The sequence below is a fragment of the Opisthorchis viverrini genome (assembly GCF_000715545.1).
Source record: "Opisthorchis viverrini unplaced genomic scaffold opera_v5_18, whole genome shotgun sequence".
NCBI classification, from domain to species: Eukaryota; Metazoa; Platyhelminthes; class Trematoda; order Opisthorchiida; family Opisthorchiidae; genus Opisthorchis; species Opisthorchis viverrini.
The window spans coordinates 1,487,797-1,500,210 of record NW_008751674.1 but is presented as its reverse complement, the minus strand read 5'-3'; the positions used below and the strand labels follow the sequence as shown (position 1 = coordinate 1,500,210).

General features: G+C 44.0%; 2 protein-coding genes across 2 annotated transcripts in view; one reads left to right on the top strand and one right to left on the bottom strand.

The window, feature by feature from the left end:
• Positions 1–4,276: 4,276 nt before the first annotated feature.
• Positions 4,277–6,421, bottom strand: T265_01669 (hypothetical protein; the record flags this gene model as incomplete). The annotated part of the gene is made up of 1 exon (XM_009165735.1): positions 4,277–6,421. The coding sequence occupies one exon, from the start codon at positions 6,419–6,421 to the stop codon at positions 4,277–4,279; it is 2,145 nt and encodes a 714-aa protein (XP_009163999.1).
• T265_01667 (hypothetical protein) overlaps positions 6,066–12,414 on the top strand; it is a gene marked incomplete at both ends in the record, with an annotated part of 28,287 nt that continues 21,938 nt past the window's right edge. The window contains 2 exons of the mRNA XM_009165733.1: positions 6,066–6,079; positions 9,483–9,683. Coding sequence (XP_009163997.1) covers positions 6,066–6,079; positions 9,483–9,683 — 215 coding nt within the window. The remainder of the gene's footprint in view (positions 6,080–9,482; positions 9,684–12,414) is intronic.

Below are 12,414 nucleotides of genomic sequence, written 5' to 3'. Positions count from 1 at the left end.
CCTCCGACCTTGCAATCTGACCTTGTCTGTCTAGTGTTTCTCAAATCCCTAACCAATGAAGGAGCAAACGGAGCACCATTATGGACTTGCTCTTGTTGTGTGAAACGGTCCAGGTCACCGTGGGGCCTGCACACCATAACCTTGGGCATTGATCAGTCGATAAACTGCAACTCAGATTGAAGCCTTTCCGGTGAATGAACTGTCCGCAGCCGATCGGTACTCAATTACTTACAGGGCACTTGAAACTACGTGAAAGACCGTATAGTGGAGGTTTCCGTTGGTACTTAGCGGAGGTCTGCAGGTGCCAAAATCTGAGAGTACCGTTGTGCCGAATTCCCTCATTACTGGCGGGTTTCAAACTAGATAAACGTTCATGCCAATTGACATTACAGCGAATCCTTAGTCTGAATATTCAACCAATAGTATTTGATAGTTAAACTAACCATCAAGACAACGCAGTAATACACCATCTTTGTCTAGACATCATGGATAACAGTTCAGTTATTGGCAATGAAATTTTTCTAGTGTCGTGGATCACACTGTCAACTAGCACCTACAATAATCCCATTGTATAACTTTTATAGTTGTGTTGTGATTCGTCTATCGTAAAATCACCGAACTTGGTTGGTATCTTTCCCAAGAACAAAGCGAATCACACAATAAGGGAACACCAACTTAGTGAACCACTCGTCTAAATGATTTGCTGATGGACATTAGAAATGAACAGTTTCATCAATTATACACAAATTTTTTACTCTGACCCGGAGAAAGAGTTACCCATTCCTCGTGCTCATCTACGGCAGTTCTTTTCAATTAATTTTCTTACTGTGGACCAGCACTTGAATCTATCACTGTTTATCGTCAACTCTGGCTGTGGGTGGGAGGCTTAATATCGTGAGGTGGAATTGCAAGACTGAAAAGAACGATATCTGAGTTTACCCTAAGAATCCACATGTCTCTGGATTACACTGGACTGGATGAGACTCCTGGAGCGGTCTAGATGCAGGTCACTGTTGTGACATCCGAAGGTGTATTAGGCCAGTTCCATTGATTCCTCCGATCAGATGGTGTAGTTCAGGGTGCGTCATCAGCCAAACCCTCCTTCAAAGAGTGGTATTTTCCCCTGGACGTCTATTTGACTCCAGTATTGGTGAAAGGAGAAAAAACCCTTCCATGCGAATCTCACCTGAAAGAAGTCCCTGAAAAGTGAATAGAGTCAAGCATCCTCTTGAAACAGGAAACAACAGTAAATGAACACTATAGAATGGCATCATAATTTCCGTAGTAACCAGCTTCACAGAGGTGGAGCTTAAACACCAGACCATACACTACTCACATGCTTCATCAGTAGCATATACCGTTGCAATAATATTTGAAGATCTTGGCTACCGACGTAGTCATCAGCTGAATGTTTGAGGAATTCTCGGGGGAAAAAACTGCGGTTGTAGTGCCGAAAAACCCCACAATCGAGACGTTTACCTGAAAATTAAGCCAGTGTATAGCTGTTTGGGAACCATCAGCAATGCGAATCTCACGAAGCTACGTGGATTTTAGGAGCCGCGACTTCCTGGCTGATAGTTTGAACACTTAAACGTTCGGCCACGCGTAGCTGAGCAGTAGTGTGTATAACTCGCACACAGACAGCATACTGCGCCACTTATCCTTCAACCACGGAAACATCACTTGTTCACATGTGTTGACTGGCCCCTGAACTAACGACCTCTCGGATGGAAGGTTCACTCGTCATCTGATTTATTCACCGCTAACCAGACGCTATTGGCCGAGTAGTATGGTGTTTGCCTGCTAGCCTAGTGGTTGCCAGTTCGAATCACCCTGGGTAATCGTGAGATACTGACGATTCCGAATAAAGATAATTCAGTTGTACACAGCCTGTCAGCGTTTCGGTGTAAACTGGTTTCAGTTACAAGATAGTAGGTCCGTTGAAAATTACCCTGCCTGCTCACACTAATAACGAATATAAGAACTGTCAGACATTCTGACAGAAAGATGGTCCGTACTTTCGAATTCTTGAATTAATGACGAACAGGAAATTGATACCTTTTGGCATTGTGCATCTTGAGTTATATTCACGTTCGTGTTATTAGCCCACATTTAGGATTAAAGACTAGTTGCTTTGTCAACTGTCTTGCGGGATGAAATTTACTTGGTTCTAGTTAATCTGCAAAGGTTATGCCAGGGACCTACAACAAACAATTAATGACGAACAGGAAATTGATACCTTTTGGCATTGTGCATCTTGAGTTATATTCACGTTCGTGTTATTAGCCCACATTTAGGATTAAAGACTAGTTGCTTTGTCAACTGTCTTGCGGGATGAAATTTACTTGGTTCTAGTTAATCCGCAAAGGTTATGCCAGGGACCTACAACAAACGCTAGTGACAGAAGTTGCGGTTACTATGCCGAGTATCTAACGGAAACGTATAGATGCCTCTCTCTCTTTGGTGGCAAATAGTAGCCACTTGGTTGTAACACTGTTTATACGCTGAGACGAAACTGCTGAGTAAAGTTCATAGCTTTTCCCTTACTTGCTCACCACCATGATGGTTTGTCTCCGTCTGGACTAACCACTTGAAATGATTAATTCGGAATGTCCTTTCTGGGACATTAGAAATAAACAGATGATTGCATATGCATTGAAGGTGGTTCACCAATCATTATCCGGACTGCAGAAGTTGCCTCCGTTAAACCCCAGTTGATGCCTAGTTCAGCTCTGGTTCACTTTGTAGTTTGACTGGCTCAAATATGTGAATCAGCGTTTCATGATTCAATGAATACAATACAAATGAATGCAAACCCACAGTCGAACTGATTGGTAAGCAATTTCTTCTGGAGAAACACCGCTACCTAGCAGGCTATTGCGGGTGAACTTCAACTCCCATTCGCATGTTCTAACTGGCATAGCTGATACGAATTTCTCCAATGCATCGGATGGTGGGCTTGGTTTTTGATCACAAAAATACTCGAAACTTAGCCCGAAACAAATTTTGTCTTTCACCTTTTGGTCAACAAACTTTCAAATACGACGCTTGGAAAACGAAAGACGTTTTTTGACTATCATCCTAGTTTTAATATAGTCGCAAGAACCGGAGACAATCTACTTAGTTATACGTGAATTTGAAGTAACCACGGTGGCAATTTTGACTGCTTGTACGAAATCACCGTCAATCATTTTGCTATAAGATACACGGACGAAGTGAAATTGTGCTACGTATTCACTAACTGAGGTGGCAGCCGAAATTTTATGCTAGGTATCCTTCAATTTTTGCAAAACAATTTCTATCAAAAATATCATATTTATTCCCAATATTCTGAGGATGTTTTTACCGTCCACGTTTTATTTTATTTTTATACTTCCACGTCATCTATGATGTATTTCGAAAAAAGGGTTGCAGGTTTTGTTGATCCGGCACGTTTGAAACACCACCTGAGGGCGCTATAATTGATTTCAGAAAGCTAGGATTGCAAAAGCTAGTTGAGTTTTTCTAAACCTCCTCATAGGTAAGCCTTTGACCTGTAGCTGTTTGGAGCAGGTAGAATTGTTCACAACAGCGCTCAGTGTAACTTGTTTTTTCCCCGAAGGAATTGAGAGCCACTCAGAATGAGCTAACTACTCAAATCATCGTAGCTCTTTCCCCGCTCTCTCCCTCTCGAGGAGATTACCACTTATCAGAGAGCTTGTTCTCAAACATTTTCCAAGGTAATCTCTTTTCAACTGGATACACCCGTTAACCAAAAGGTTACTTGACCTTTATTGTTCACTCAATAAGACCTGATTAGAGCAAAAGTCTTTTGGGGCTTGTTCTTGGGGACCGATCAAATTTGTAACATAACTATCCAATTATCTTCCGAGCTTTTGACTTGATAGTGATCAGGTCATTCATGGTGAAACGTGAGCAAATGGTTGACACCAGTGTGCGTACTCCTCAGCTGTCAGCTTCGTTTAAGTCAAAAAGACTGTTAGAACGTGGCTAGCAATCACGCCTTACAGTCCACTCTTCAGTTGAACAATGTGTCAAACACCTGCGTGACCGGGAGTGCAAATAGCCCATTGGGGTTTCCAGATATAACAGTACCTATATTTCAAAAAAACGTTCACACCATATCTAACAAGTTGCTTAAAAAGTATTCATTTACGTATTTCTCAGTTGTATTATAGGTGGTGAGTTGGAGTAAACCAATAGTTTTTTTTTATGTGGATACATGAATGTGGTTCAATTTGGCTAGGTTATAATACTGAACATATTGGAAGACCTCTTAGAGATCCGTTCGATACCGATCCTCACTGCTCGGTAGCTGCAGTTCGTCACAATCTGTCCAGAATGATATCTTTCTCGCTTTGATTTCCTGGTTCTTTGATAAAGTCTGAGACGCATCAGTGGAACGTTGCCCCTCCTCGGGTACGTAAGCATCGTTATCCAAGCCAAGATTACGACTGACGGACACAAGTGACTTACGACGTTCTTGAATTTCCCTCGTTCTGGCCATAACCATATCTGCCACCGCCTCGTCCAAGTTAGTCTGGCGTCGATTGTGTGGAATAATACTGGTCTTACGGGATGATAGTAGCAGTCCGCGAAACTCTGCAGGTTCAATCTGTCTGGAAATCACACTGACACGCGTCGGGGTCTCTGCATCCTCTATTCCGCTGTCAAACATGGTTGGACTTGTGGACGTAGGGGTGGACTGGGAATACAACCTCTCCAAATATTTTCGTTTCAACGTCTCCGGTATGTCATCCAGAAAGACTTCTTGCTTGCCCGGCTGCATTGCAGCAAAGTGCAACTTCAAAGCGATCTTCTCGTACACATCCATAAATTTTTCATCATATGTTGATGGCTCTCGTTGGAGAATTCGGCGAAAATGTCTCTCGTCCCAGCGTTTGAATGCATCACGAATGGCGTTTCGTCCTTTGGCAGCCGTAATGATTTCAACTGCTGCCAGCGTTTCATCGAACAAATTGGACATGAGAACATTGAATAGGCTAAGTTTCTTCTTTCCTTCCATGCGGATCTTCAATCCTTTTACCAAAGGCTTCATGGTCAAACCCATGAAACCCACAGTGAATAGGATGATGACTAGGGTTGCTGTGATCATTACATCTCTACTGTAAGCCCCATGGGGACCAAGACGTTTTGCTTGAATCAAAACGGCGAGCGCAAACGCAACAGCCCCTCGCAAGCCACCGTAGACCAGTATAATTTGTTTGGCCAGCGAAAGCTTTGTACCGTCTACACGAACGGCGTTGACAACTGCTGTAATACCAAACACGACCACAGCACGAGCTATAAGACACATCACCACACTCCACAAGATGAAACCCGTATGCCAAACAAGATGTCCGCTAAGAACCTCAATTCCAAGGAAAAGAAAGATCACTGACTCGCTCATTTCGGCGATCAGTTTGCAAAGTTTGTGCACCAAATGAACCGAATCTCGTTCCAAGTTGTGAAACGCATAGGCTGCTTGGACAAGGCCACATCCGATCATGGAGATGATTCCGGACCAACCGACACAGTCAGCCATGATGTAAGAGAAATAGGCTAATAGCACAAGAGTGAAGACTTCTAGGTGACTCTTCATCCTCGTTATCAAGCATGAAGCAATACCAACGAGGACGCCGATAGCCAGCCCACCAAAGCTAACAGTAAAGAATGAAGCAATGCCGATACCAATCTGTTGTCCAGTTACATTGGGCGCACCAGCAAAGGCAGACATGATGTCGTAGAGAACGACGGTGATTGCATCGTTCAGGAGAGATTCACCAAAAACAATGTAGTACAAACTCAGTTCAACTCCAATGTCTTGAAATATAGCCAACACAGCGACCGGGTCCACTGCAACTATAAGAGAACTAAACAAAAGGAATCCGTTCAAATCAAACTGGTCACGAGGTTCTCCCATTGCACCGATAAGCATAAGCCCATACATGGCAAACCCGATAATCAGAAAGTTTAAAATGGTTCCAAGTACGGCAAAAATCAATACAACTCCAAGGTATTCACTGAAAGTTCGATTGTATAGAGAGTAAGATGATTCCAGCACAATGGGTGGGAGTAGGTAGGTGAAGAACAATTCAGGTGTGAGTTGCCAGACGGTCGCTTCGAACGAACCAACTCTGATGCCGTACCGTACAATAGCTCCGAAGATACCACCGAGTGTGATTAGAAGCAATGATTCGGGAACATATTCCGTCAGATGAGGGATGCGATGAAAAAGCATTTTGATGAGAACAATCACAAGAAGGAAGAGAATCACAGTAATGTGGACAGCGAATTCGTGAAATTCCCATCTGGCGGCATAGATTCCTGCCTCGGTTGAATTCCCCGCACTTTCGGATGCAATCACAGTTGGGTTGAGAACGGTGACAAACAGTAAAGGAGTCAATAAAACATCGAACATCCTGTTCACATCAGGCCTTTCAAGAAAATGTGAGCTCGAAATTCCTCAGTCCTTGGAACCGCTGATCCGTCCGTGTATATATGACCTTGAGAATTCGAGATATTTGATTGGGCAGCTTTGTGTTTGTGACAGTTTGCACACAGTTGTTGCTTGTTGTTTCTCTCGATCGCACATGTCATCTCGACGAAATCAACCTCTTGTCCGTCATGGTATTCGACTCTTTGACTGAGCACAGCGTAATCAAAACATGGACGGAAGTGAAGCCTACGTTCCGAAGGCGAAGTGTTACAAGCCTTGATGATAGATTGAGGCTCGGAGAAGTGATACTGATCAGGATTACGAGAAGAAACAAACTAGAGAACTATGACAAATGTTCAGTTTTGGTGTGAATTTGGTTGATCTTTTATGCTTAATAGTTTGCTCAATTATGCGCTATTCTTTCAAGATACAAACAGGCCCAATCGACTACTGGCATTCGAGGAAGTTCCCCTATCGAGACACTCTCAAAGTAAAATCCTAGAAGCCCAAATAATATGCCTCATTCAACCGTCACGACTCGAACTTCTGTGAGCTCTCTTGTTGTGCTGCCCAACGGCATCAATATTTTTAGGATCGTGGCTCAGTCGGGCGCCTTACCAACACTGCCTAGAGCAAAATACAGACATCAGTATTGCAGAGAGTAGCGCAACGAGTTCTTTGGTGAAAATAGGCCAGCTTTTTCAACAACAAGGACAATCCCTGTCAGGCCCTAATGGGGCTCAGACTCATTCTGAATGAGCAGTGTTGAATCAGTAGTATATTCAGCGGTAGCAAAGTCCAGATTGAGAATACCGCTACAGGAAACGGATCCGCGTCTCTGGACGAATACCTCATTGTTCCTAATTAATTTTTGAGGTCATCCGCTCGCAGCTGGTTATTCGTGAACAATCAGTGAACGAAAATACGGTGACAATCAGTGTCTACTGTCTCAAATCAGCGACTGAACTGGAGAATTTTTTTATATTCGGTCTGTTGTGTACCACAGTCCCTTAATGCCTTCTTATTATCATGAGTCCCGATCTGGATAGCCGATTGATAGCCTGCTGCGCTTGGCCAAACCAGAAAAAGTCAATGTACGTGCGAACCGGCTGATCTGTTGATCACTGTCACGTACAAGCGGGTCAAAAAAGTGATACTAAGACTACAACTCATCTGTCAACGACGAGCGAAGAACAACCAATGAAATCTGTCTCAACGAAGAACGGTTATTCCATTGGCTGCTATGTAGTCCCGTTACGTTCGGAGCTGGTTCTCCTAATACGGGTCCGTGCACTTATAACGCAGACTAATCTCTTCTGCTCTGACGTTCGACAGGTCCGGTGACTAAACCAGATTCAAAGTAGATCCTTCCACTATGGATTACTCATGGAGGAAAGTCCTCATTCAGGAGGACTGCCGAGATTCGTAGTTTTGTAATAACTGAATGACCCCCAAGACAGATACTCGTCTGAAAGAATCTTTTAGGTCTCTTCATATCTGAAACTTTTTAAGACAGCGACTCTGGGCATCGGATGTCTGTAGGGACTAAGTGTCCAGTTCTTTGAGAAATCTCGTAGAAAGTAAAATGTTACTGTTTCTGTGACCCTGATTTTGGTCCATTGTTACTTGCGATCCACGGATTGGTCGCCCAATGCTCCATTCCGAGGTCCTATTTCTATTACGGTGTGAGGTGATTTCCATTTCCCTGAAGGATGATCGCAACGGTGCAACTCAAATCGCCTACGGAACGAATGAGTTCCGATTCCGTCAGCTGAGTGCAGAGGGAATCCGGGTTGGCTTAGAGTCACGAAGCTCCAATTAGGGATAGTCTTGATTACTTCATTTGAGTCCAGGTTTTCTGTGAGACTAGTCGTTCACGAATATGAAACGAAAAAGAAATGAAGTATCTATTCCATGGATCTATGATTGAAAATGTTCCAGCTGAAATTCATGAAGTACTTCAGTCTGTCACTAAATTCCAAGGGTCAGTCTCCCTTCGTTGTGTCGAGCCGGAAGTGCCGCCTGACATCTGAAAACTACCAAAGAAGCAAAACGCCCCATAAATAAAAGACATCGAATTCCTGCAATCGAATAAAATCTGACACTGGTATCCTCAATTCCGCTGACAGAATTGTGATATGTTCTATCGGTCGGACGAGAATTCGAAGTGAGGAGAGCGTTGACAAGCGAAGACAAACAACCAGAATCCTTGAGCGTCCGGATTCCACTTTGATTATACAAAGCTGATGTCGCTCGAAATCCAAGCATCCGTTATTCACCATAAATTCGCAAACCAAATGTTCCACCCAGACCGAAACTTAGCATGCGCAATTCCTCCAATCACTGCTTAGCGCGAAGGTCAATCGATATTTTCGCCAAGTCTGGATGAGCTCATCTCCCATGATTACAGATTAGCCATGAACTCTAATGAGATACTTTCCAGTGATGCCGAATGACTGCGTGCTAATGTGCAGCTACGTCAAAGTGCTGACTTTCCATGCCACTACATAGTTAGACAATATAGGTATCGGCTGGTCTGCTATAATGTATCAAGAGCTAAATTTTACCAACTGTGTCGATGATATGCCAAATTTTACCACCGAATAAAACTTCCCTCTATTTCCTAATGATACCCGTCCTATTTTATCTGTGCCTTGGGAGAAACGTGAAAACTGCTCAGAACATAGTTGGACAATATATATTTACCTGCATCACTTACTGTAGAAAAACCTGAATTGTCGGTAAATTCATTTTTCAAGGGGATTTCAACACTCCCTATTAAAAAAAACATTGGTGCTCTTGATGAGCTACATAAAGAAGAATTCTTGCGACGAATACTACAACGGATTAGCTACTATCGAACACAAAACCTGCAGAAAGCTGGGGTGGGTCCGGTGGCAAACTCCGGAAAAGTTTTTTCACATTCGTCAATCACAAGTGTACATGTACAAATAACAAAAACAGACTGACGACCGTCTTAGGTTACAGTTTCCTTGCCTGAAGATTAAGAATAACTAAGTCCAGCATATCTATGGTGCTTTAGGCTCCACCTCCTCGAGGAGCTGGTCTTCCACTACCCCGTGTCACTTATCGATTGGGGTGACGCCTATGCTGATGGAACAGACTATCGTTTATCTCAAAAAGTGATTGGAAAAGTGTCAGGTCGCGCCCAGACAGAAGAAAAAGCACATGTTCAGAGAGTGACGCATCCCCAAGGTCACCATCGTTTCGACACGTCCGGAAAGTATGTGAGTCGACGGCTCCCACCAAACACGGCCTTGCAACACACGACCAGCGTAGTGGGCCTGAGAGTGTTCACGACCGGAACACCACCATTGGCTGTATGGAGCGAACAAGTGAACGACCACATTTGGCCGTTTAGTCACACTATATATTTACGCAGAGGCTCTGTACGTTTTTGTCCTGGCAATGCAGCCGTGATCCCAGTTCTCTGTCTTCTCCCTATCGCGTAGTCTGGCAGGCTCAGTGCAGGCGTAACCCCGTAGCTCGGCCACCACCACACAACACAACAAAAAGTGAGTGCAACAAAAGCAACCCAGATACAAGCCTACAACTTGAAGCCCAATATCATCAACTGAAAGATACTCGCCCACCCCAGACAATCATGAGCAGCTTTGTTACGTAATCTCACACTTCGGTTGTCGGCGTACAACCACAGAGTACCGATTAAGCTGAAGCAGCCATTCAGTCGTACAAGACATGAACAAACTCAGTATATTTGTCTGACTTGATATTAAGCACGGACTGTTCTTCACCTTTTTTTCAAATACCTTCAGATACTTCCCCTAGCTGTTACCATGTGTTTAACCTACAAAAGTATGTCTTCGATAGTCAACTAACGGAGAGAAACAAATATTGTTAGTTTTTCCATTGTGTCCTCTCACGGCTAAGCTGAGATCTACTCAAGGTATTTACTTCCTAACTATGACAGATCGTGCTCGAAAGTATGTTGGTTTCATCTAAAAGCAGACAAAGTGCCTCTAAAAAACTCAAAATCGAGTGCAGTGTCGCCTACAGGGCTTTTTCACACCAGCACAGATATTCAACTGCCAACTTCATTCAGTGTTCGAAATCTCAGCTACAAGATTGTAGTAACTGGCACAGAATTACTAGACTAGTCTAAATTTTGTGGGACAAGGACACAGGTTCAGCTCTAAAAGTGAAGGACCAGAAGACAATCGTTCAGAAAGGGTTGGCAATCGATCGGTGGATTTAGAAATTGGCACCTTAGCGGTTCTGACACTAAAGTTTTTTCAGGCCAAGTGAGTAGACTACCAGGTTGTCCAGAGCACCATGTTTCTACTTATCCGTTGACAGACCGTGTTAGAATGACTTTCCGGATACAGTACACCGTAGAGTGCAATAAGGCGCAGTCCTTTAGTGACGGAGCGTTGACAGACCGTGTTAGAATGACTTTCCGAATACAGTACACCGTAGAGTGTAATAAGGCGCAGTCCTCTAGTGACGGAGCTAGATGTATCCCATTGTAGGCGGCCCCGAGCAACGTCAGCGCCGGTGCCGCTACCTAACTGGGAAGTTCTGACGGGCGGGTCAATCAATTAACACAACCAGGACAGCTACTGGGTCGTCGTTCGAAGTGTCGGGTAAGTTAATCACATCGATCACGCGTGACACGTTCCCCTGTTTAGATGTGAAAATTTAGATGTGTCCATCGTACGTTAGCGGGTAAGTCGTAATATACTCGCCCAACATGTCAGATATCCAGATTTCAAACCCCGGTACGGACAAAAATATGCACTTCTGATGAGCTCTATTAAGAGCGAAACTCAAATCCAGTGCGATCCTCATTTGTCGGGAACTTGCCAGAATATTATTATGCCAGCACAGCCGGACGACTGTTCAAACAAGAGTGATGCGTACGTAACTAATACACTCTAGCTGCGGGGTACCCCATGACTAGAAAACCCTCGTGAGCTGTCCGTAAGTAGACGGTTGCAAACAGGCATGCAGTACTGGGGCATTCACAAACACACACACACACGAAGCACCGTGCCTGCGCGTGTATGTCTCGATAACTGTCCATACACACTGAACAACTGGTACTTTTGTCTATTCGGGATGTCTGCATCAAAAGCAGGCAACAGATTCCTCCTCTGTATATGGTTTTGATCGATAGTGTGCATACATGGCATCTCGCAGATCATCCGCCTTTTGATTTGAACCGTAGATGACTCGGCCAACAGTTAATGTCCCGCTTTATTCTGAATATTCCTACTGGGCTACGTGCCAAATCCTGGGTCAGTAAACTGAAGGATCAAAACTCGGCTTTTCAGTGTAGATTAGCTCCATTTACGGGAGGAAATCTCAAGTAAAAATTACCAAGTCTGCTAGCACTACCATCAGTGACCCAGAGGAAGATGTGTAGAACTTCCATGTGATAATTCGTCACTCGATGATAACAGATAACACTTGACCACGTGATATGGATTCAGTGACTGAAGACAGAATGGCGCTATATCCTATGTGCCGGTTAGTCACACTGGTCAGATTCCTGAAAGTAATCATAGAATGCCCGGAATCTACTGGAGCCCTCAACTCCACTAGACGCAGACCAGACAGCCTTGAATCAAAGCGAGACGGCGTCAGACAACATTAGTTCAAAGTAAGACAATTCACCCTTTATATGTAGCACGAGACAACCTTGTATCAAAGCCAGGCAACGCGAGACAGCGTTGGACCAAGGTTAGGCAGTGCCCCTCAATATAATTACTTGAGGACGTCGTACTCACGTACTCGCTCTCACCCTCACACTCGCGTTTGCGCACTCACTCGCTTGTTCGCAATAAAGCTGTTGTCTTCCTTGTCAGCTAGTCTTTTTTTCCGGCACTAGGCACTGAAGCGGGGACACAGACAGATATGATAGCTTGGCGATTCAGTCAGGCATAACAGATTAGCAGTCGTCCGCTTATGTGTTCAATTCCTGGGTGGAAGGT